This window comes from Mandrillus leucophaeus, unplaced genomic scaffold, assembly GCF_000951045.1.
Source record: "Mandrillus leucophaeus isolate KB7577 unplaced genomic scaffold, Mleu.le_1.0 Scaffold111, whole genome shotgun sequence".
In the NCBI taxonomy this organism is placed as follows: domain Eukaryota; kingdom Metazoa; phylum Chordata; class Mammalia; order Primates; family Cercopithecidae; genus Mandrillus; species Mandrillus leucophaeus.
This window is the reverse complement of record NW_012099321.1, coordinates 4,069,599-4,096,053: the sequence shown is the minus strand read 5'-3', so window position 1 is coordinate 4,096,053 and position 26,455 is coordinate 4,069,599. Positions and strand designations below refer to the sequence as shown.

The 26,455-nt window shown below is 41.2% G+C and overlaps 1 protein-coding gene across 6 annotated transcripts in view; it reads right to left on the bottom strand.

The window, feature by feature from the left end:
• Positions 1-4,677: 4,677 nt before the first annotated feature.
• TACC1 (transforming, acidic coiled-coil containing protein 1) overlaps positions 4,678-26,455 on the bottom strand; it is a 135,239-nt gene continuing 113,461 nt past the window's right edge. For all 6 annotated transcript variants that reach the window (XM_011993339.1, XM_011993329.1, XM_011993320.1 and 3 more), the window contains 8 exons: positions 25,966-26,018; positions 21,157-21,282; positions 18,908-18,984; positions 17,124-17,167; positions 14,958-15,118; positions 14,008-14,114; positions 10,912-11,032; positions 4,678-9,775 (listed from right to left, as the gene is read on the bottom strand). In XM_011993339.1, the coding sequence (XP_011848729.1) occupies positions 9,707-9,775; positions 10,912-11,032; positions 14,008-14,114; positions 14,958-15,118; positions 17,124-17,167; positions 18,908-18,984; positions 21,157-21,282; positions 25,966-26,018 (758 nt within the window). In that variant the 3' untranslated portion in view covers positions 4,678-9,706. The remainder of the gene's footprint in view (positions 9,776-10,911; positions 11,033-14,007; positions 14,115-14,957; positions 15,119-17,123; positions 17,168-18,907; positions 18,985-21,156; positions 21,283-25,965; positions 26,019-26,455) is intronic.

Below are 26,455 nucleotides of genomic sequence, written 5' to 3'. Positions count from 1 at the left end.
AGGAAAGGGTGGAAGTAGAGAGCTAGCCATGAAAGGAAGGAAAGTTTAGAGAACCTTTGCAACTTCTCTGCAAATCTAAAATGATTCCAAAATAATTTTTAAATGTTTAGAGAAATTAATTTCCACAAACATCCCAATTGACCAACTATATATACATATACACACACACACACACACACACACACACATATATATATATATATATTTTTTTTTTGAGATGGAGTCTTGCTCTGTCACCAGGCTGGAGTGCAGTGCGGCGATCTCGGCTCACTGCAACCTCAGCCTCCTGGGTTCAAGTGATTCTCCTGCCTCAGCCTCCCGAGTAGCTGGGTTTACAGGCATGTGCCACCACGTCAGGCTAGTTTTTGTCTTTTTAGTAGAGACGGGGTTCCACCATGTTGGCCAGTATGGTCTCAATCTCTTGACCTTGTGATCCGCCCGCTTTAGCCTCCCAAAGTGCTGGGATTCCAGGCATAAGAAACTGTGCCAGGCCCCAATTAACCAACTATTTTATCACACCTCTGGCCTTCTCTGATTGGTATCTGATTTCTGCCTGTGGACATTGTGGTGAATGATCTTGTCTCCTTAAGCTTATTTCCTTAACTCAAACCCTCACATTCAACTTCAAATCTGATCCCATTTCTGAAAATACGTGGAACCTCATGACTTGGTCACTTACTTCATACATATGTATTCATTGCCTTGCAGTTACTCAGTTGAAGTGTGGCATCAGAAGAACAGACACCAACATCTAGTTAAGATTTAAATGAAAGATATTGTTTACAGCTGATAGGAACAATTGTAATTTAGAATTGAACTGTGCAAAGAAAGTTAAGTCTAAGAAGTTGTAATCAAGGAGAATTCTTACTTCTAACAGAGGCGGTTTCATTTTTTCAGTTGAGAGTCGAGTTAGTCTTTGGCAGTGGCAGCAAAACAGAAATGTGTCTCTGAACCTGAGTAGCCCGCCCTCTGCTGCCTCAAGGAGGATGAGTTTATGTTGGGGACGGCAGAGGGAAGGAAGAATTTTACGTTTATTCTTATTTTTTAGTAGACGTTATTTTCTAGAGGGCTTGTTAGGTCTACAGGTTTTTATTCTTTATGTACTCCCGTTCCAACGTTCTCTTTTCTTCTTTCCATCTCAATTGAGGATTAGAAAGGAACTTTTAGGTCGTGTTTTCTGAACACAGCTTCACGTTCCCGTCCTGAAGTTTTGATTTCTTCTTCAAGTTGCCATAAACTGTGGTTGTGGGTTACTAAATGTTTTAACTCTGTAGCTTACTTTTAACAAATGGAGATTGCAATCATTGTTTTTACTCCCATAAAATCCTTGACTGATCCAAAAACTCTTGTCTCCCCATGACCTAAAATTAGTGGCTTTTAAGCTTTTTCAAACTTGCTTTTTTTAACTTTTAGGCCCCCAAACCAAGACGTTTAAAATTACAACTCATTACCTATATGTATCATGTAAGTGTAATAAAATCTCATGAAACAGCACTTACACCTTCACTATTTGCTTTTACAACAAGCATTCACTCTTCTGTTCTAATTCATAACCTCTAAAATGGGTTTTGACCTGCAGTTTGAAAGACATGGCCCTACAGAGAATAAACCTTTGGGAATGGAACCCTCCTGTGACCACTCATACTCATTTGCACTGAAAGTTGACGTAGGAAGTAAAATCATATTTTGCTTATTTAAAAAATTTTTAATGTAAAAGAAATTTTTTTTGAGATAGGGTCTTGCTCTGGCACCCAGGCTGGAGTGCTGGAGTGCAGGAGTGCAATCACGGCTCACTGGAGCCTCGACCTCTGGCTCAGGCAATCCTCCCACCTCAGCCTCCCCAGTAGCTGGGACTACAGGTGTGCACCACCATGCCCGGCTAATTTTTGTGTGTTTTGTAGAGACAGGTTTTTGCCATGTTAGAGGCTGGTCTCAAAATCCTGAGCTCAAGCAATCCACCACCCTCCTCAGCCTCCCAGAGTGCCGGGATTACAGGCGTGAATCACCATGCTTAACTGAATCACATTTTACACATGGCATTTGTGCTGAAAATTCATGAGTTATACAAGTCAACTGAAAGGGAGAAAGAAAAAAACATGTATCTGGAAAAGTACGGACTACATAAAAGACAAATTAGAGTGCCAGTCTTACAGTGAAATAGAAGGTACGTTCATCATCGCACATCCAAGAGACGCTGTCTGGACTCCTTAATATTTTAGTAAAATATTGTGATTATGCCTGAATGCACCCAATTAGCTAATTGTGCCGTCATTTTTGATGTCTGAAACAAAAGTCTTCTTGGTCTATATAATGTCTCACAGTTGAATGTTTGTGATTAGGAGTTTGCACATCTTAACTTGGCACATTTTGTTAATTCTCAGAAATGCAGAAAATAGGGCTGGGTGCGGTGGCTCACGCCTGTAATCCCAGCAATTTGGGAGGCCGAGGCGGGTGGATCACCTGAAGTTAGGAGTTTGAGACTAGCCTGGCCAACATAGTGAAACCCCGTTTCTGCTAAAATACAAAAATTAGCAGGGCATAGTGGCATGCGCCTATAATCCTAGTTACTTGGGAGGCTCGGCAGGAGAATCACTTGAACCTGGGAGGTGAAGGTTGTACTGAGCTGAAATCATGCCACTGCACTTCAGCCTGGGCAGCAGAGTGAGACTCCGTCTCAAAAAAAAAAAAAAAAAAAAAAAAAAACCAGCAGAAAATACAGGCCTGTTCGGGTTAGATTTATCTCATAGATCGTAAGCACCACTATCTCTCCACTCTCAGGCAATAACTCACTTAGATAATAACCAACCAACAACTCACAACTACATTTTTTCTTTCAAGAAATGTAAATTGGGGGGCAGCCGGAGCGAGTGGCAGCCTCCCTGCTTCCTTCTGCATTCCCAAGCTGGCAGCTACTGCCCAGGGCCCTCAAGTGTGGGCTGCTGCCTGCTACAGCCTCTGTCACTGCAGTGGAGCAGCGAATTCCCTGTGGCCTGCCGCGCCTTCGGCATCAGAGGACGGAGTGGGCGAGGCTCGTGGAGTCCCAGGGACCACTGGCTGCTCTGCCTGAGCATCAGGGAGTGGTCAGGAAAGGCCAAGCTGGGTTTGCACATCTGTGTCTGCAGGCTGTCTCCAGGCACGGGGTGCCAGGAGGGAGAGGCAGCCTGGGCATGGGCAAGAGATGACTGTAAATATTTCAGCCCCACATTCTTTATAGAAATGTACAGCTGTGTGAATGTGAAATAAATGTCCTTGACTCCCAAAAAAAAAAAAATCAAGAAATGTAACCTAGGGATGGCTTTCTTCTCGGGAAGAATCATTTTCATTACCCTATTATTTATATTTAAATGCTGTTTCAATAAAACGTAAAAACAATTTCTTTGGCTAACTGTCCCTCAAACTTTTCGTGTTTCACTTTAAACTCTGCAAATAAATGAGTGAATGAATTAATGTTGAGAAAAAGGTATTTGGCTTTCATTGGTCCTTAAGTGCCTACAAACTTGGAAAATGATATAAATACTACCCAAACCTAGGACTTGGATTTCAAGAGCTTGAAAAGAACTAAGTGGCAATTAATTTTTTTTTCCCTCATTTGAGCGAGGGCAACAACGTTTACTGACAAACAAGCCTTGGGATCTTGGCTTCATTGTTTCTCCCACTGGGCCTGTTTCCATTGTGAAAGGACTTCAGTTGGCTAGATCAGGGTTTTTCATGCTTTCACCATTGGCCACAGCAAGAAAGTCATTTTGTGTCATGACCAAGTTCACATATATTCATTTTCATCTGTAACAAATTCCATGAAGCAGGCCCCATGATCCCCTATTTGTAAAAGTATGAAAAACATTGGTGGTCTTAAATTATCTAAGAATACAATCCTGTAAGAGAGTAACAAGGTTAATTTCCACCTTATTCTTCTCAGTAATTCTCAGAAACAGATTTCTACTGTGTTTCACATTCTGCAAATGGCAATCTCCATCACAGACTTTTAGAAGATTCTCTCCTGGTGATTCAGGAGCGCAGGAGTGAGAAATATGCCTTTTGAGGACTGTAGAGGCTGCACTGTCTGAAGATGTGGCAAACAGCAAGAAAAGTGATAGTTCTCTGATTTTCCTAAGTGGATCTCCAGCTAGTTGTAAAACGAAGCCTTAACTATCCTCTTAATTTGTCTTTTCCTGTAACACAACCCACAAAATTTCCTGCCCCATCTCCTATCCCTTTAAAGCGGACAGCTGGCTTAGCTAGTATTTAAAAAGTTATTCCTGGTACTGCATTGAACCTAGAAGAAACAAAACACAGCAACTCTTTGCTCTGCACTATTTACATAGTTCTGCCTTACCCCAGGTCCTTCGAGTCAGAAAGCTTGGGGTGACTTGAAAAATGCCAGGGCAGACAACCAGTCTCTAAGCAAAACCAAGAAGCACCCAGCTAAAAACTTTGTTTGCACAGATGCAAAGGCACGACGTCTACATGGCAGTATCCGAATTCCAAAGTTTGTTTTGTTTTTAGTTACACACCCAACCACATGCATAAAATGAGTGTAGAGAAAATGTGATCTTTCCTATTTTTAGGTTGAAATATGGGGCTCATAAAAGTAGGGCTGCCACAAATTTTCACATTCAGGGATAACTTATAACCAGGAAAAGTACCAACACCACACACACACACACACACTCCCAAATCTAACAGTGGTAAACAGTTTTTATTCAGGCAATGAAACATGGAAAAAATATATTAGTAATCATTATAATAATTTGTGAGTATAACTTTTACAAATAGTTACTTGACATATAAAAAGGGAAATTACTGTGCATATAAAATTTATGTAGATGAATATTCCACACAACACAATCCTGATAGCAGTAGTCAATGCAGCGCTCATCCCTCCAGATGAGGGGTTCCTCACACACTTCATGGCACCCGTGGGGACACAGTGGAAGCAGATGTGCAATGAACATTTACTTGGCACATTAGTATAATGGATATCTATTGGCAAACACACACTTGCTAACAGCAATACTGAAAAGTTTACTGCTACCTCTGAGATTTAAAAGAAATGCCTGGTTCCTATCCCGATGGCTGAGAAGGACCAAGGCTGAGGCTCTGGTGTGGTCACCTACACGCTGCCCTGTATCTGGACTGGGGATGGTTTGAGTTCAGATTTGTATATGTCTATCTGAAAATTCTTTATAAATATAGAATTAGCAGTTAATGATGTGACCAGGAAATTACTGTTTTGAGTATATTTCAGATACCACTAAAAGGCAGAGGGGGAGAAAGTGGCATCTTGAGAGTTCTAAATTAAAGGATCGATACAGGGAAGGTTCAGGCCACATCTCAGCTCTGAGTCTGGCCTCCTCCATACAAGTTAAAGCATTACACAGACTGCCACAGGCCAGCATTGCACGCAACATCTCCATATTAGAACTATAACCAGAATATATATATTTATATAATAGCTGTAACCATATTATAGTTAATAAAGTCATTCCTTAGGAATCTTGTTTGTCCAAATCTAACTGCATGCTAAGAGGCACAGAAATGGGATTGCATTTGGACGAAAAACTACGAAAAGTGCAATCTTTAGTCTCCAGGATGCAAGCTCTGGCACTAGGGGATGGGTCTTCCCTGGAGAATGCTGCCGCTGATACTCTCTTCCAGAGGAGATCCTTTGAGAGGAGAGTCCGTTATATTAGTTTCTTTACTGTTACTCTATGGAGACTCAAGGATTTAGTGGTAAATTGCTTTTTAAAAATAACTGGAATCTGGAGGCCAGTCAAACCTTTCTGGGCAGATATCTCCTTGAAATACTTCTTTATTAAAATATTTGAAGAAGATAAGACTTCTTAGACCTTTGGCTTGACATTCTGGGATTCCCAGACTATATTGTTCTTTCATAAGCAAATAATAATAATCTGTTATCTTTTAGATTCTTCAGAATATACACACCTTTACTTTAAAATCCCTCACTTGAATCATGTAATCTTTCAAAACCTAGTTTCTATCTTCCCAACAACAGGATAAAGTCAGAAATGCAAGTCAGAGAGCAAGCTCACAATCACATGACGGCAGAGACAACAGTCAGAGACAGTTCATGAGATGGCTACCAGTTACAATGAAAAACCAAAAGGAAGTTAAAAGGGGGCTTCAGAAATTTTACTCCACTAAAAAAGAATGTGCTGAATCACTTCCAATCAGTATACACAGACTTAACCAATGCTTGCTCTTAAAAAACCCTTTTGAGCTTAGAGTAACCACTGAACCCTTTGTTACCTTTATGGAAAAGGAGTGCTTCACTCCAGCTGCTTTTACCCAGCCCAGGAACATTTGGGGGCGGTTTACTCTCCCTGTTTATAATTAGAACGAATTCAGGGCTGTCTAATAAATATCTAAGTATTTGTGTGAGAGCTGTACAAAGTATGGGTAGGTTGAAAGGGTAACTGGCTAGAAAGAAAATTCAACTTGAGCTATCCTCCAAAACGAAACATAAATCTTCCCTCAGATTCCATACCATTCTGGAAGGCTGCCAAATCCTAGGTTTTTCAACATCATGTGCTTCTGTACTTCCTAATTTGGGCTGAGTCGAAGAAGTTAGAAACCACGTGAGAAACTGGGCTTCCCGGTATTTCCAGAGCAGTTTTATAGAACAAAAGGTTTGGGTAGGTCACTGGCTGGAAGGAGACTCCTCTAACCTTGACTGTGACTATCCGGGCAGCCACGGGGGAAATTGTTCAGTCGGCCTCATGTTGCATTCCCCAATTAAAATACTGCTGGATAAAGGCTATCTACACTTTGGCAAAGTCAAAAGCTAAAGAAATTGCTCTGGATCCAGAATCTCAACAGGATCACCTAATATTCCCAAACCACCATCTAGGCCAACAGCTGCCTTCTACTTTCCTTTTTCACTTCTGGTTTGTTTTTTCGTTTTTTTTTTTTTTTTTTTCTTGTTGTTTTTTTGAGACAAGATCTTGCTGTCACCCAAGATGGAGTGCAGTGGCATGATCATGGTTCACTGCAGCCTTGACCTCCCATGCTCAAGTGATCCTCCCACCTCAGCCTCCCAAGTAGCTGGGACCACAGGCACGTGCCACCATGCCCAGCTAATTTTTATATTTTTGGTAGAGACAAGGTTTCGCCATGTTGCCTAGGTAGGTCTCAAACTCCTGGCCTCAGGCGAACCTCCTGCCTCGGCCTTCCGCAGTGTTGGGATTACGGGAATAAGCCACTGTGCCCGGCCCTTTTTCTCTTCTGTAACAGGGTTTATTATTGCCTAGCTAGCATGTTATTTGGCCCTCACACGTGTTGAGGCAAACTCTATACTATATTCTTACTCTCCGGAGTTCCAAAACCCTTTTTTATTTTAAAGAAAAATAAACAAACATACTTCATTCTGCCCAGTATATTCTCTTGATCTGTACAAGCTACATTTTAATTCTCTTTGGAGAGGCGGCATCTGTTAAGTTAGAATGGGGGATATTTCCTTGTAATGGTCATGGCTAAGAGGCCAGGGCAAGTATCACTTAACGAGGGTACTCTGGTGCTCCCTGTCTCCCTGTGCATCAGCTTCATTCACTGGGGTCAGGTTCTTAAGGGGTCTCTTCCACCAGTGTGCTAGGGAAGGACTGCCGTTACCTCTGTTTAACACATAGCTACTTTCTTAAACACAATAAGCTTAAAAAGATGACTACAGATTTACAGTGGAGGCCACTATAAGCCTTTCATACTTAAAACAGATCAATATAAAACAAGTAAACATGAAAACACCAAAACACAGCAGCAAAAAGATTTAGCAATCAACGTTTCTGCAAAATGCAAAATTAACTTCTTTAGCAGTAGAGGACTAAAGAGGAAATCAGTTAGACCAAGGGGAGACACATGCCCTTGGTACTATGACCACTAGGACAGCATTCATATTACACCACAAGCGACTGCTTTCAAAGCTCAAATGATTGTCAAGCCACTTCTCAAACGACAGATAATTTCTGTTGTTCTTTTTTATACAAAATGTTAAGACAATAGGCTTGAAAATACAGCCTAAGCACCAATTATGATAAATGCATATTGGTAAAATGTGACTTCTGGCTTTAAAAGACATTATTGACCTCCCTGGGGCTAAAGATTGCACCCATGTGAGTAACACACTGCTAAAGAAAAATTCATTTTTTAAGATCTATAGAGGTTCTCCACTAGGCACAATTCATTGCTGAAGTTGGATCATGCAATAGTTTTACAAGAGAAATAGGAAAACATATATATACTGAATATAGTGCATATCACCATGAAGACTTTCAGGGTGTAAGATTAAGAGGAGAGTGCTTTAAAACACTTGCATGGATTTGGGTTTGCCTATTCAAATGAAAAGGAATTCATTGAGATTTATATGGAAAAATTCCATGTTGGGGTTAATGGCCCACCACTCTGAACTGAGTCCAGTAAGAGCTTGAGGAATTTGGCTTTGTTAGTACAGACCTTCTCCTTGCACTCCTCTTCTCAGTATTCAAGCTGTCTTTGTTTAAAAATATGCAAAATGCACTGATTTTTGGAGTGGTTCACGTGACTTTTACTGCTCATTTTGTTAAAAATTCTGTCTTAAGTTAGAAGGTAATTTTTGCTTTCTTTTCAACATCTGAAGAACAATGGGAAAAAAACATTTCTTCGCCTTATAATTGTAAGGTACTACCTTTTAATTAAGATCTGAGCCTTTTACAAGTAGATTTTCTTCACATATTTAAAATAGATCAAAACTCTGTCTCAAAAAAAAAAAAAAAAAGATAATGAAGACTAAATGTTGACTTTGTATCAACAAATGGAGGCAGAGGAGAGTAAATGACTCTAGGGCAGATTTGCCAAACCCTGGCTTGGAGGGCCTCCCATATTGCCGTTCATGCAGAAAGCAGACACTACCATCAGTCTGAGGACTAACCCTAAAGGGGCCACACCCATTAAAGCTGAGGAGTGTCCAAATACCAGGGCAACAAAATGTCATGGCAAATAGTCTTCTGCAGACATGAAAATCCAAGACTGTGGTCTTCATATCTTTAATCCCCCAAATTCTTAAGTTGGTGTTCTGAGTCAGGACTCTATTTCAAAATAGGGTCTCACATCGAAGGAAATATGTCCTTCTGTAGACAAATTCTTACTTGACTATGCTTCAGGGAAAAGAGTAGCAGCATCTATAAATATACATGTATGTGTGTGAGAGTGTGTGTAATAAAAGGGGACCCAGAGCCCCTTCTTGATTATAAACTGGAAGTAACAATAGGCCAAATTGTCTCCTTAAATAAAACCACTGATATTAAAAAATTAAAAGATTAAATAGATCACAAAAAAAAATCAGACAGGTGGTGTAGAAGACCCCAAAGAGGAGCTACAAATTTTAACACATTTGGGAAAGTAAAGATGACTTTAAAACAAACTAAACATAAAGAAATCACAAACCCAAACTCAGCAGCCTAATGGAACCTTCATATGGGGAACTGGAAGGCTCCAGCACTGTCAGGTCACACTCCTTTCTAGACTACGCAACCCTCTAGGGTTTCTTCCAGGGCTGTTGCATTGGCAGCAAAGCGGGACAGGCAGCAGTAGACATGTGCTTTTTTTAAGTTTTTTTTTTTTTCTCTGCAAAGGGGCGATTATTCCTGGATAAGGCAAGATAACTGTGGTCACAAGAGAAGCAGCCAAATGCAGATCTGTTGAGCTAACAGGGGGAGTCTCAGTCAGCCTTTCCCAGCTTTGCAATCAGCTCATCACAGATTTTTGTCAGTTCTTCAATTTCTTGGTTCTGAAAGACAAAAGACACAATTACGCAGGCCACTTTGTATTCTGAAATAAAGGCAAATAGAGTTAACTAGTCCCAAGTCTGGATATAGCCTACCCTAGACATCCCAATTCAGTGATTTTTAACTTTTCTACATCAGAGATGCTTTAAAGAAAAAAAGGCTACACATCTCAAAAACAATGTACTCATAAAATCATGCTTAAATTGAGTAAAGGGTGAAGACAGTCACCAGCCCTCTGAAACTCGTCCATGAATCTCTTAGTTCCCCAATTCTCCTGTTATCAGAGGAATTATCTGGGGTACTTGTCAAAAACATAAGTATCTGGGTCTCACTCAATCCATTAGCATCTCCAGGGATGCTGGAGTCTGAATCTCCTATGGAGCACCATTCTAGGGGCTATCAGACCCTGTGATAAAAACTCCTGCTCTTGATGAATGGATGGCACAGGTATGAGTACATAATTGGAAACGCAGTAAGGAAAATACACCGGAGACATATAAAAATGGAAAGCTAAAAATTGCTTAGTGAGAAACAGGGATTGTTGCTAGTCCTGGTTTTCACTGATCTATAGCAGTTTCTCAAAGCAGCACTGCTGATGTTTTAGGATGGATAAGTGTGTTGTCAGGGGCTGTCCTGTGCATTGCAGAATGTTTAACAGCATCCCTGGCCTCCTGCACTTTATACCAATAGCATCTCCCAGTGGTGACAACCAAACAAATATATCTCCACACATTACCTAACACCTAACACCCCCTGGAGGGCAAAACTGCCCCCAACTGCAAACCACTGATCTAAAGCAATGAAGGGGGAGATGGCTTCATATTAATATATTGCATAAAAACAAAAAGAAAGAAAGAAAGGCAGTCTCAAGACCCCAACTAGGAAGGTGTTCTGAACTTCAGTTAAAATGCAACTTCCTCTCTGCACCCTGCCTACGGATGATTTCCGCATGATGTGCTTGTAAATTTAATGGTTTGACTTGTTTGTTTCCACCTGGATCAGTTCAGAAAGGAGATGGACTGAAGTGTCTGAGCAGAAAGCCAAGGCCTCTTTCACCCAGATCTGTCATAAGCGAGTCACTGCTGAGGAGGAAAACCAAACGTCTCTGTGGCCACCCAGATCAGGCCCCTTTCTGTACCTTCTGCTGTAGGGCCCTTTCCAGGGACTCCACCTTCATCTGCTCTTTCCGGAGTCCAGCATGGAGAGCTGCACTCTCAGCCTTTGCTTTTGTTCGAACCTGCGCAATCTCCTCATTGGCTCTGTTTATGGTGTTTGGGTGGAATAAAGAGACAAAAAGCACATGATTAGCCACTAGTCAAAGCCAGGATACTAACCACTGACATCTGGGAGGCACAGCTCCCAAAGAATTGACTGCATGATAAAAGAAAACACAAAAATCGGTGACCTAAATAATCCCATTTTAATTTATAAAAATTCAATTTACAACTTCAAAATTTGTATCTCACAGCAAATGGTTTCTACAACAGTCTTAGATTTTTTTTTTTTTTATAGCCCAGTACAAAAGCAGACTGGATAATTTTGGAGACAATCACAGCTAGAGTCGGGATACTAACCACTGACATCTGTGAGACACAGGCCTACAGGGAATGAGTTTATTAATGAGAAGTGAAAGACATTCTTAAAAACCATAAATGTCAGTTGATGAACAGCCAGTAAACTGATGAAAGGATGCTAAAGCCTCATTAGTAATCAGAGGCATGTAAATTAAAATGATAAGCTTTGAAAATTGATTGAATTGGCAAAAATTAACAAGGATAGTCCTGTGTGGGCCAAGATACAAGGAGACAGGCAGGCTGATGTGCCAATGGGCGGTTGGAAACTGGCGCTGCCCTGTGGCAGGCAATGCGGTAGTCACCAGGACAACTTAAAGTGTACACGCCCTCCGACGCAGCAATCCCACTTTCAGTTATGTATTCACAGAAATACTTCCACCTGGCACAATGATGAGTGCACAGGACGTTCGCTGTAGTGTTACCTTCAATGGAAGAAAGTTTGTAACTGTCTAAGTGCCCATCAATAAAGAAACGCTAGAGTTCCACGACCTAATAAAAAGAATGAGATTCAGCTGTATGTTCTGACATGAAAAAATGGCCGCGATATGCTATTGAGGGAAAAAGGAAATTTGTCTAATGTGATTCCAATATTGTAAATATTTTTTATAGTTCAAAATCATAGTATTTATACAGACACAAAGAAAAGACTAGAGGGATATACAATAAACCTATGTATAATACATAGAGGGATCTGTATAACCTATGGAGAAGAATACACAAGAAACCTAATACAGTACTATGGGAGTGGGAAGGGGGCAGGGGAACTTCTGTTTCTACAAATAGAAATTTAGGCATCAAAATGTAGAAGTATGTATTACCTTTTAGTTAAAAAGTCAAGTTGGAGGCCAGGCGCAGTGGTTCATGCCTGTAACCCCTGCACTTGGGGAGACCAAGGTGGGTGGATCACTTGAGGTCAGAAGTTCGAGACCAGCCTGCCCAACATGGCAAAACCCCGTCTCTACTAAAAATACAAAAATTAGCTGGGCATGGTGGCGGGTGCCTGCAATTCCAGCTCCTCGGAAGGCTGAAGCAGAAGAATCGCTTGAACCCAGGAGGTGGAGGTTGCAGTGAGCTGACATTGTGCCACTGCACTCCAGCATGGGTAACAGAGTGAGACTCTGTCCCAAAAAAAACAAAAAATCAAGTTGGATAACACTCCCCAGGATAAACTCCAAATGCATTAGATTTAAGGATTAAAAAAACTAAGCCAAAATGTGTAAGTAAAACATGGTAGAATATTTTCTATCCAGCATGGGGAAGATACTTGTTACTATGACAAGGAATCCAGACGCTGTAAAAGAAATGACTAATACATTTCAGCACATAAAAGTAAATTTCTGAATATCAAAAAACACCACAGGCAGAGGCAAAAGACAAATGATAAACTTGAAAAATTATTCAAAATTCTTATCACAAAGGGCTGGTGTCCCTAATATATAAAATATATAAACTGACAATAGGAAAATGGGCAAAGAATAGAGTAATTCATAGTAAAGCAAATATATTAATAAATGAATGCTGAAATATATTCAATTTCATTCATAAGATAAATGCAAATCAAAATTACATTAAAATAAATGCTCTGGGGCTGGGCGCAGTGGCTCACACCTGTAATCCCAGCACTTTGGGAAGCTGAGGCAGGCGGATCACTTGAGGTCAGGAGTTCCACGCCAGCCTGGCCAACATGGTGAAACCCTGTCTCTACTAAAAATACAAAAAATTAGCTGGGTGTGGTGGCGTGTGCCTGTAATCCCAGCTACTTGGGAGGCTGAGGCAGAATTGCTTGAACCCGGGAGACGGAGGTTGCAGTGAGCCTAGATCACACTGCTCCACTCCAGCCTGGGTGACAGAGCGAAACTCCGTCTCAAAAAAATAAAAATAAAAATAAAAAAATAAATAAATGAATGCTCTGTTGCTTGCCAAAAACAAATACCTATGTTGAAATATCATTTTCACCTATTTGATTTGCAGAAAATAAAAACGTTGATCTGTTGGCATAGCTGCAGAAAAAAGAGATGCTCTCATGTATTATATAAGGCTATAAAATGATAAAAGTCTAATGGGGCCAATCTAACAACACTTATAATTATAAATTCATATATGCTTTGGTCTAGCAATTCCTTTTCTAACATACAGATCATAAAGATAACTCACAGGCATGCAAAACGATCACCTACCAGGTCACTTGCTACAGCACTGTCTGTGGCAGCAAGACATTTGAATTAACTTTAATGGCTAACAGGAGAGGACTGTTAAATAAATGATACATTCCAACAATGGAATACCATTAGAAAAAAAAAGAGGAAGCTCTTCTTGCACTGACAGGGAAAGATTCTCAAAATTACATTGCTAAGCAAAAACAGCGAAGTATGCTATAATCATATAAAAAACGAGAAAAAAATTTTAATAGGAAGAAAAAACAGAAACTAACAACAGTGATTACCTGGCATAGAGAAAGATGGGAACCCAGTGGAAGGAGGCAGGAGCAGATATACTTTTTCTTACTTTTTAACGTTTTAACAATGGGAAAGGGGTTTAAAAAGTGAAATAAACACATACAAATACAACCTGGAGTTGCAAAACAGTGAATCTTTTTTTCCTCATTGTCAATCTTCCCACAACATCATGAAGAGTGAAATTCAAAATTTACAAGTTCTTACTTGTCCAGTTTTTCTTCTGCGTGGATTTTCAGGGCCTGGTATCGCTGCTCCTCTTGTTTAACTCTGGCTAAGTAATCCTGAGCACATTTCTTCAAGGCTTCTTCATTCTGTTCCAAAGCAAAAATTGAAACTAAACAGGTCATTTTGTTTCTTCTAATCTACCATGTATCAGAGTTTTCATTTTTTAAAGAATGGAAAAATCGAATTAACTCAGATATCTGCCTTTTATTCATACTCTGCAGTAATTTGAAATAGCCACATGTAATTCTCATTGAGGAAATTCTACATAATGTCTTCATGTGTTAATTTTCAATATCATACAGTAAGGGTCAGTTATACCAATATGCCTACTTTAGGAAGGCAGTTATTCAAAACTGAATGGCAATTTGACTTCCATATTTGATAAACTGGCCAGTTTCATTTTTATTTTAATATGAAAATAAAGACATTTCCTTGCTATAATTGTGTCTGGTTGATATGGTAAAGCTAAATTAAATCAACAGGCCCATTTATATCTAAATTTGAAATATTATACTTAATTCTTCTAGAATATGCAGCTTGAATTTTTCAGTGACATGGAATTCCTTCTAATCCCTTTTACTAAAACTGAAATGGTGAATTATCAGAAAGAACATTTCTAGAATTCACCTGAGGTCTGAGGGTTCAATTAATAGTTCTTGCAGTCTACGCCACAGCCTGGGGTTTATTGGCTTGACACAGGAGAGGAATGGCCAAGACATGGCCACCCATTGGGCCAGATGCCTGAACAACCAAAGAAGGAAAAATGTGGAAAAATCCAGCTTCACTGGAATAGAGGATACAAGGCCAGTAGGTCCTGAGCTCCTATTTAGAAGGATACCCACAACCTCTGGCATATGTATTTGATGACCAGTTACCAAGGAAATACACTATTGGAAATACACCCGGAACAGAGGGAAAAAACACTCTACCTTCTTGAACCCTTCCAGAACGCCTTTCAGGTTCTCGTATCTCCTGAAGAGATCAGAAAGGGACCTTTCCACAGAGTTAAGGTCGGCCAGGGCCTGTTCCTTCTCCATGGTCAGTTGCTGGAAGCTTTTCTGAGAGGTCATACTTGTCCTTTGTTCATCTTCTGGGAATCACAAGTCAAAACGAACGACATATTTATTCAACAAATAGAGACTCCCTAGAAGCCAAGCAGTGTTCTCAGTGATAGGGATACAGCCGGGGATGTGACCAAGTTCCTGCTCTCACGGCTTACATTCTAGTCAGGGGAGATGTGTGGTGACAAGCGATGGGGAAAAAACAAGGCAGGGTAAGGGGGAATGGGGGTGAGGAGGGGGCTGTTACTGTACAGAAAGTACCCGCTCTCAGAGGAGAGATTTGAGCAGAGACCGGACAGAAACAAGGGTGTGAACCATACAGCTACCTGGGAGGAGAATATTCTATAGAGAAGAACAGCTGTGGTAAGGCCCGGAGCTGGGAAGGTATTAGGTGATGTGGACAGTAGAAAGTATCATTTCGGTAATTTAGTGGAGAAAGGCCAGACTTTGGTTTAGGGAGTCGATCCTTACGATATGGATGAGAAGAGACTCTAAATTCAATGCAGGAGGCTCAATTTTGTTGTTTTGTAAAGGCACCACTGGGTCTGATGCAGAGAAATTACAACCTGCACTAGAGTAAGAACCCTGCACCAAAATACAGGATGCTCCCAGCGGGTGTTAGTGATGTGACCAGGCCACCAACAGTCACAGAATTCAAGGCCTGCCATCCTCTAAAATGAACCTAACTACAGTTGACCCTCATTATTCACCAAGTACATATTTCCCAATTCGCCTACTTGCTAAAATTTGTCATCCTCAAATCTATCCTCCTGGACTTACAATAGTCATTTGTGGATGTGTGCAGAGTGGCAAAAATGCGTTAGTCACCTGATATGCACGCTCTCAGCTGACAGTGAACAAAGCAATACTCTGCCTTCTTGATTCATTCCATAAACAAGTGTTCTTCTTGTGGTCTATTTGGGCCACGTTTGTTGCATTTGTGTTCTTTTGCTGGAGACCTCACTGTTCTGAGTGGCCTCCAAGGGCAGTGCTACAGTGCTGTCTAGTGATACTAAGCACAAGAAGACAGTGAGGCTCCTTAAAATACATACATTACAGAAGCTGTGTTCAGATATGAGCCAAAGTGCCGCCCACTGTGACCTCAATGTTAATGAATCAACCATATATATTAAATAAGGTATCTTTAAACAGGAACACACATAAGACAAGGTTATATACCGATCAGTCAATGAAAATGTTGTGGCCAGATGCAGGAATCTAACTCTGTCTTTCCCCTAGGAGCAGTGTTTATTTACTTATTTTTTGACATGGAGTTTTGCTCTTGTTGCCCAGGCTGGAGTGCAATGGCACGATCTCTGCTCACCACAACCTCCGCCTCCCAGGTTCAAGTGATTCTCCTGCCTCAGCCTCCCGAGTAGCTGGGATTACAGGCATGCGCCACCACGTCCAGCTAATTTTGTATTATTAGTAGAGATGGGGTTTCTCCATGTTGGTCAGGCTGGTTTCGAACTCTCAACCTCAGGTGATCCACCCATCTCGGCCTCCCAAAGTGCTGGGATTACAGGTGTGAGCCACCACGCCTGGCCAGGAGCAGTGCTTAGTATTCACTAATTCAGTGTTTGCAGCAACTTTACAGAACATACCTCCCACGAATAATGAGACAACTGTATCTAAGTGACAGACAAATAAAAGTTTGTGACATGGTCTGAAAATCATTCAGGCATCCGGCTATGGTTTATGCTACCCCTGGGAATTATGTATTGAAACCTAATTCCCAGTGTGTGAGTATGTTCAGGGTGAGAGTGGGCATGGAAGGGAATTTGGGAGGCGATCATGTCAGGATTAGTGTCCTTATAAAAGAGACTCCAGAGAGCTAGCCAGCCCCTTCTATGAGGAATGGGCCCTCCCCAGACATCTCATCTGTGGGCACCTTGAACTTTCCTGTCTCCAGAGCTATGAAAAATGTTTGTTGTTTATAAGCTACCTAGCTTACAGTATTTTGTTATACCAGGCTGAACAGACTAAGACAGATCCTATGGCTCATACCCTCGAAAAACAAAATGTTCTCCTTACCAATCATTTGAGCAATAGTCTTTTCATATTCAGCTACAATTTTCCTAAATGAGAAAAAAAGAACTTATTACCAGAGGAGGATTTTCAGACAATGAAAGTTGGAGAAATGCTGCCCCAAACAATTAAGCACATTAACGTATACCACCAATTTATGTAATCCATTTATCTGCTTTGGGGCTCTTGTTATCTCTCTCTCTCTCTTTTTTTTTTTTTTACATTATATAAGGTTTCTTAAGGTTCAAAAAAGGTTAAGAAAAAAATCTTCTGTTAAAATCTTAACAGAAAATCTTCTGTTAAGATTTTATGTTTAGTCAAACTTACATTTTACTTATAGAAACAACTGCCTTCCCTTTCTCTTTGCACCTATTTGAATAACACAAGGAAATAGATTCATTTTGCTTAGACGAGTCAATCTTTTACAAACTAAGTTAAAGATATTCTTCTGGGCTCTTCCTGAGAGATGCGATCTGACCTTAGGCTTTCCTGACCTCAATCCACCCTTTCAGACACTACCTCTGATTCAGTTACAAGTTTTATTTTGTGACCTAATTCCAAAAGTATTTCACTTATTCGAAGACTTTAAAGATCATCCTCTTGGGTTAACCTTTCTTCTAGTGAAGAGTGACAATGTCCTTCTGACCCAGTCCAGTGCTGGGTGCTCTGTGAGCCACATCACGTCCTCCCCTGCCCTCCATAGTGGTGCCCCCATTACTTTTGACGTCATATCCAAGTTGGTTATTATGTATGGCTACCACTCTCTCAGAGCAGGAATGTCCCTTCCTTTCCATCAAGCCCAGCAAAGGGCCTTACACCCAGGAAATGCTTAAAAGACAAATAATACAAGAGCAACAAATTAGAGGGATATATTTAAAATGTTTTTTAATCATTCAAGTGTTGACCACACAGTGTGTGAATTATTTATGCCTTTTTTTCTTCTCTACTTTGATTTCATCTTTAGTCATTTCATGGCTCATAACTCTCTTTTCTAAAAGTGAGGAAAAATAAAAAGATTTTAATTTCAAGTCAATCAATTTTGTTTCTTGTTAACAAGCTTTCTACCATCTATTTGGTGGTTACGTAATTTGAAACTCTCATGCATAATTAATTTTTTAAAAGTATTACGGACCAGGTGCCGTGGCTCATGCCTGTAATCCCAGCACTTTGGGAGGCTGAGGCAGGTGCATTGCTTGAGCTCAGGAGTTAGAAACCAGCCTGGGCAACAGAGTGAGACCTCATCTCTAAAAAAAAATTACACAGGCATGGTGGCGCATGCCTGTGGTCCCAGCTACTTGGGAGGCAGAGGTGAGAGGATCAGTTGATTCCAAGAGGTTGAGGCTGCAGTGAGCCATGATCACACCACTGCACTCCAGCCTGGATGACAGAGTGAGGCCCTGCCTCAAAAAAAAAAAAAAAAAAAAAAAAAAAAAGGTAGTATTATGAATTCCAATGTCTCTATCATTGGATAAGTCTTATTTTTCTGTATTCTAAATGGATATTTTGATACAAATTTCTGTCAGTTCTTCTAAGAAGATAAGAATTATGTGGGTTCTGTTTACATGTTATGCTCTGGACAACACAAGATAAACTACAGTATTTGAATATAATAACTGGTTAGCAGTAACTCCTGAAATAACATTCTCAATCACAAAGCAAGATGCAAACAGCAAAGCCTTCAAGCTCTCAACACTTGGTTCTGTGGCAAGCAAACACTGTCATCACTTCATCTGTATCAAATCTAACAGTGCATAAAAGTATCCAGCCCCTCCCCAAACCTCCAGTCTAACCTCATCTCCAAAACTTCTTGCCGGGTCTCTTCATATTTCTTCTTCCATTCATTTGCTTCAATCTCTTTAGTGATTATCTAAAGTATAATAAAGCTTAGTTTTACCCAATCTATTACAATTTGCATTTGAGACTGGGAACTGAAATAGCACACAACCACGTCTAACCCAAGATACTCAATCTATATTAGAAATATAAACCTCAATATTTCATGTTTGTAAACATTTGGAAAAGTGTACTCTAAGCCACACAGGATGCTGGGATGTAAACACGGGAATAAAGATGAGTAGAACATCTCCCAGAAATTCCAAGTGGTATTTACAGCGTCTGTGAACTTTACCTTGGCCCAGGGTCTAGCTCTCAGCTCTGCAGGGCCAGGCCCTGACTGGGACAGACACCAAGAACAGAGCCATCTGACTGGCAGGTACTCACTCTAAGGCCATGTAATCGCGGTTGATGCCAGGCCACCAGAGAATGAAACTGCCACAAAATCAGAGCATTGGAAGTTGGCATGAGTAACACATTATCATTCTATAGAGATTTCTGACAGCTTCATAAAAACGGAGTCAGAAGGAGGCGGCTCAGATGAGCTGGCTACATCTAGCTATAGCACCCGTCACCATCGGTAGAGTCTTGCTAGTTAGCCTGGAACCTAGGCTCATATTTGGGATGCTCTTGCTAACTGGAAGGAAATACTCTAAATTAATTGCCTCAAACTCCATTTGCCCTGGACAGGGCTTGCACGGGCAGCCATGGCGCTTACTGTACTTCCCTGGCCGTGCCTCTCTCTTCCTAATTGGTAGTTTCGTTATATTTATTAGGATCTCAAGAACATAGAAGGATGCATCCTGTGTGCTTCAGGTAATCAGGCATCTCTTTACTTTGATCCATTAGGTGGTGATCTCATAGTTTAACACCCAGGAAAAAGATCAAGTCATTTTTCTCATTTACAAGATTTTGGCCAGGCACAGTGGCGCATGCTTGCAGTCCCAGCTACTCAGGCGGCTGAGGCAGGAGGATCGCTCGACCCTAGGAGTTCGAGGATGCAATGAGCTATAATAGTGCCACTGTACTCCAACCCGGGTGACAGAGTGAGATCTTGTCTTTTATTTTATTTTTATTTTTCTGAGATGGAGTTTCACTCTTGTTGCCCAGGTTGGAGTGCAATGGCGCAATCTCGGCTCACCACCACCTCTGTCTCCCGGGTTCAAGCGATTCTCCTGCCTCAGCCTCCCGAGTAGCTGGGATTACAGGCATGTACTACACCACGCCCAGCTAATTTCATATTTTTTTTAGTAGAGACACGGTTTCTCCATATTGGTCAGTCTAGTCTCGAATTCCCGAACTCAGGTGATCTGTCTGCCTTGGCCTCCCAAAGCGCTGAGATTACAGGTGTGAGCTACTGTGCCAAGATTTTGTCTCAAAAAAAAAAAAGATTTTGGTGGGTCTTCTTACCACTGCTCCCAAGTTTAGAAAACAGGACTAGCTGACATCCCTCATTACCAACTTGATGCTATTTTATAAAGCTGTAAAAGACCTACAGCTGAGGTGCTTAACCACTTTCAGCATACTATAAAAATTAAAACTAAAAAAAACTATATAACTAAAAACTACAAAAATAAAATTACCACACAGTCCTTTAAGAACAGGTGGAATTGTCAAGAAACACACAAACCAAACACACAAAATACAGCATAGAAACAGGACAGGAGAGGGTGGGTAACTGATCAATGGTACACAACATTGTCTTTCATATTTTTCAGATAACCAGGAAAGGCCTAGCAGTGTTCTATTTTGAACAAAGGCTGTTAAAGAAACACAATACAGGAATCGGAGAGTTGAACTGTTTAAAGAATGAATGAAAGTAGGAAACAACTGTGTATTACTGCAAAAAAATTACAAATGTTTAGGCATGAGCATATATCCTCCGTAAAATAAAAGCACTGATTTTGTTACACATGTGAGCAAAGCTGGCAAAATTAGATATTTTAAATGTCAGGACTGAAAGATAAAGAAGGGTACAAAATTCTTAAGAATATTTCAGATTGTCAACATTTTACCCTGGAGACCAGAATGTCAGGACTCCAGCACCATTGCCATAGGGGGCCCTTTTTACGACCTAAACAAGCTGCAGGTAATAAGAACTTCCAGCCTGGGATAACTTGAGCCAGCAGAGATGCAATCTACCTGCTGGTACATGGGCCTTACAAAGAAATAGAGTGATAAGCAGACCAAATAGGAGAACTTTTACCTCTTCTCTTATTAAGGTGAGCACGGCTGTCTTGTCTGATTCGCTGAGGCAGATCCCATCCAGGGGGCTCTCACCTCCACAGGACACTGACACAGCAGCCTTCTCTGCAGAGGACTCCAGCAGCCCCTGTGGGGAAAGGGATTACATTGAATACATCAGCTTTCAGCTTCTTAACCCCAGACATCCTTCAACAACTTCCTCATTATTAAATTGATCACACCCTTTAAAACCATGTTTAAAGAAAAGTCAGTGGGCGGGGGGGAGCAAATCAAATCTAATTATGGAACTAACTAAAGAAAAACTGTTATAATGACTCTCAGAGTGGTCTTAGCTTCTGTTGAAAAGATAACCTAGAGAAATTTTAGTCTGATCTAAAAGGGAGAAAGTGTGCTTATTAATAGTGGTCAGCCACCAAAGAACCACACGGATGACAGAGAAACACACCCATGATTAAGTTTCTGGAGATAAGCTCCATGTAAATGGAATTTTCTTTTTTTAAAAAAGAAAAAACAAAAACAAGTGACAGCTGCTCCTGTTACATATCGATGCTTTGTATGTATTTTTATTTAGCCACTGCAGATGGAAATGTTTCTAAAATACTAACTTTCAGGCCTAAGGAGGCAGAAATAGCAAAAATATTTGAACTCTTTGAACTCTCACCCCCACCCTTTCACCCGGACGATTCAGGATCATCCTGAACTTCCACTGCTCTGCGGAGACCTCCTGCGGTAACCCCGCCTGCTGGGTGTGTGCCACGGTTGCCCATATGCAAAACGGCCATACTTAAGTCAAGGTCCGTGCCTGTGCGTTGATTCCTCCTTGCTACTAAGCCTTCCACTCCCTTCTGGCAGCACTTCACTCTCTGAGGTGCTTGCTCGCTTCTGTCATAAACTCAGGTTCCACAGCAAAACACTGGCAAACTTTTTTTTTTTTCATGAGAACACGGACTTTGTACTACTATTTTCCTTCCTAAAAGACGTTTTTGGCGGCTATTCCTCCCACCTATGGAAGTAAACTTTTTATATAAACGAGTCATCTAATACTTTGGGAACATCCAAAATGCCAAAATGACCTGGAATAATCTTAATCTTAAATGTGGGATAACTAATCAATTAGTTATTGATTATAATCAATCAGTTACATCTTGTGTGAATCAACACTAAACAGAAAGTTCAAGGTGAACGTAGACCAGTGGCTTTTAAATTTTTCAGAGTCATTATATAGTTTTACCCTCTCTCTAGAAAACGCTCAGAAACAGAATTTTAGCATGCGGCTTCACAGATCTCAGCCATGGGCCCAAAACAGAAACCTGTCTCAAGCCACAGAAAAGCAAAATACAAAAGCCACAAGCCGGCAGTGCCCATGTTCCAGCAGCATTTGGGGGAGGGCAGCCCACCATGCCAACAGAAGTCCAAGGTCCCCACAAAACCTCTCTTTTCTCTTTTGGGATAGATCTACCACTAGAACCAGAAGGCACTTGCAGTGGGCAGCCTCTAAAATGCCCCCCAATAACCCCTACCTCCAGTACTAATGCTCTCCCTCTGTAATCTCTTCAAGTGTAGGCTGGACCTAGTGACTCGTTAGAATATGGCAAATGTCATGGATATCACTTCTGAGGTTAGGTTCTGAACAAACTGACTTCTATGTTTTGAGAAGCTACAGGGAAAGGCCCATGTGGCAAGGAGCCGATGTCTCTGCCGACAGCCAGTGGGGACCCAAGACTAGCTAACAACCACGTGAGTGAGCTTGGAAGCAGATCCTCCCAGATCCTCCCTAAAAGTCAAGCCTGGATATGACTGCAGCCTGGGTCAACACCTTGACTGCAGCCTGCAATAGACCCTGAGTCAGAAGCACCCAGCAAAGCTGCCCAAGATTCCTGACCCACAGAAACAATGAGATAATAAACACTTGCTTTAAGTGTTGGAGTAATGTGTTATACAGCAGCAGATAGCTGATACACATCTGGACATCTGAATCATCTCATTAACTTCCTGTGCCTTGTTTCTTATCAAGAAACTGTTACTTGCTTAAAGGGAGGTAATACAGGAGGTCAGGTTGAGACTTGATTCACCTCACTGTTACACTTCCGATGCTAAATTAATAACATTTCATGGGTCAGTCTCTTGTGAGTTCTTAGTTTAAGCCACGAGGTTGAGTCAACTTTAGGAAACAGACGCTCGGTGCTTTCCATGGCTACCAGGTTCGTGAGAATTTGGGAAATAAGCCCCCTAAAAATCTTCATAGCCAGGAAAACATCAACGTCTATTACAGAGTTCAGCATCTCATTCATTTGTTAAGGGGGTAAAAGAATTCAGTCTGTCTGCTTAACAACTCAATGCTAACACATGTGGGGTCCAGAAGAGGCAGCATCCTGAGCAGGAGGTGGGAGATCAAACCTTAGATGGTGTTTGATGTCTCCAGGTGAGTGGGCTCTTCAGCCTGCCGACTCTCCCCAGTCACTCTCCTCTCTGCCTGGCCACATTTATAAGCCTCACTACTCAAAATGCAACAATTCTTACAGGTGTAAGAGCAGGAATGTATGCCCTTGCCTACTTTAGCCATCTTTTCCAGTCTCCTAGGATTTAACTTTTTATAGTCCTTAGTCCTTTAGGTTGCTTCTCAAAAAGTGCAGAACATCTCACAGCGGTGTCTAAGGAAGAGAATGCAGTCATGGGTTTAGTTTCTGTTTCTGGTTGGGGCAGTAAAGCCCCTTCCTCATCCCTCTTTTCCGCTTATCACTAGAGACAGAAACTAAAAACCATGGCTTCAGGCTGCTAAAAGCCTAAAACAAAACCAATCAGAACAACAACAACAACAACAAAATTAAGCAAGCTGGACAAGCTTGTTATAGAACCTATCATCACAGAGAATTGGCCAGAAGATCTCTTTTAGGCCTGGGCCATCTAGTATGTCTTTAATGAAGATGCTAAATCAATCAATCATATCCTTCCAAAAGGGCTTCATTTCATGTTTGCCAATGCTTCTCCCAGTCCCTCAAAACGTTCACAATTGAGGACCAATGAAGACCAGTAGACAACAGAACTCAATGTACTCCTGGTTGCAAATTTACAGTGAGCACAGATGCCACAGATTCCCGTGGCTGTGTCCTCGCAGCAGGAGAATTCGCACCACTAATCTGTGGCAGTGTGCTGACTGTGCTCATTTGTCCTCGATCACAACCGAGCAGTACCAGCCCCTGCCGTACTCTTAACACAGACATGCCCGAAAAAGTCAAATGAACTCACCTTTTAAAAAATTTAAAACTTAAAAAGAAAAGTTAATTTCTTATATGAAAAATGCTGTGGAACAACAGCTGAAAAGCAAGGAGAGACTGACTCCCACCACTGATTGTACTCTGGCCTCAGTCCAGCCACCACCTACTGCTGGGCACAAGACCGCATAGGAATGAACTTCACAGCAACACGGAGAAACTTAAAAAGTGAATGCTGGATTAAATAGATGATTTTTTCATTCAATGTTTTGCATGGTGAAATTTCTTTATACAATGTTTATTCAGTGTTCTAAGGAAGTAGGAGTTAATTTATGTTGGGAAGTTCAAATGGAGTTGCTTTTAAAAGGTCACAGCATATGATATGTTCCTCACCAGCTGCCTTCAGAGACAGTTTGCCATTTTTCTTTTCACTCTCTTCTTTTTCACTTTTTTCCACGTGTTTCCTATCAACACCACACCAGTGTATTCTAATACAACAGTGTATTCTAGCACACCACTAGTGTATTCTAGCACTTTACAGCTTAAATCTTTCACGTTATCATTTTATCTTATCCTTACAACCATTTTGATGAGGCAGATGGGTGCTACTCATTTTATGGATGAATCAGTTGGGAATCAGGAAGTTAAAAGTTTAAGAACTGAGTAAACGGGCCGGGCGCAGTGGCTCATGCCTGTAATCCCAGCACTTCAGGAGGCCAACACGGGTGGATCACCTGAGGTCAGGAGTTTGAGACCAGCCTGCCCGACATGGTAAAACCCCGTCTCTACTAATAATACAAAAATTAGCCATGCGTGGTGGCGCATGCCTGTAATCCTAGCTACTCAGGAGGTTGAGGGAGAACTGTTTGAACCCAGTAGGCGGAGGCTGCAGTGAGACGAGATTGCGTCACTGTACTCCAGCCTGGGCGACAAGAGTGAAGGCTGGTCTCAAAAAAAAAAAAAAAAAAAAAGAACTGAGTAAACCAGCCAGGTGCGGACGCTCATGCCTGTAATCCCAATACTTTGGGAGGCCAAGGTGGGCAGATCGCTTGAGCCCAGGAGGTTGAGACCAGCTAGGCAACACGGCAAGACCCCATTTCTACAAAAAATACAAAAATTAGCTGGGTGTGGTGGCACGCACCTCTAGTTCCAGCTACTTGGGAGGCTGTGGTGGAAGGATCACTTGAGCCCAGGAGGTGGAGGTTGCAGTTAGCCAAGATCGCACCACTGTATTCCAGCCTGGGGAACAGTGAGACTGTCTCAAATAATAATAACAACAATAATAATAAAAACCTTAGTTAACCCAATACATCCGAAATATTATCATCTCAACATGTAGTTAATATAAAAAGTTGAGACATTTATGCTTCTCCTTTTTCTGAGTAGCTACAGTTCAAGTGTGCTCAAGCTACCTGCAGCTAGGGCTACTCTACAGAACACCGCAGAGACTACGTGTTCCTCAAGTGAAGAAACTGTCTTATTTACATTTTATCCTCGTCACCTAACACTGACCAGAATTTAACAAATTCACATGGGCTTCAAAACAAATACTGAAAGAAATCTGAGCCCCACCCAGCCCTCCACATTCAGGAACTTACAAGCACAGTGGACCCGTCTTCTTCCATCTTCTGGCACGTCTCCTTCTCTATGCCTAAGACAGAAAGTCATTTTTATAGTTATCCCAAGAAGTTGGTTCCTTTCCTCCCTAGTGAAAGGCTCTTGGAAACGCCAGTGTAGGCCGAGAATGACTATGAACACATGAAAAGCATTTTAAGATTTTATTTAAAAGGAATGCTGGCATTTTCTTGAGTGTTGTTATAAGTCCATGGCATTCAGAAGAGGAGCACATGGTTAGTCGCCAGGAACAGGTCGTCAGCCTTCAGGCAGAAAGAACAGCAAGGCTGCCCCCTTGTGTCCATTAAAAGTTTGGAAAAATGCGTTGTACTAACTGTGGCATTATTTCAGAAAGGGGACACTGTGTAACACTGATTTCTTTTTTATCATCAAGTCGGAGTGAATTTAAATTCCAGCCCAGAATGGTGGCCTTGATCTAATTAATGCAGCAGATAAGATAATAAGCTTTAAAAT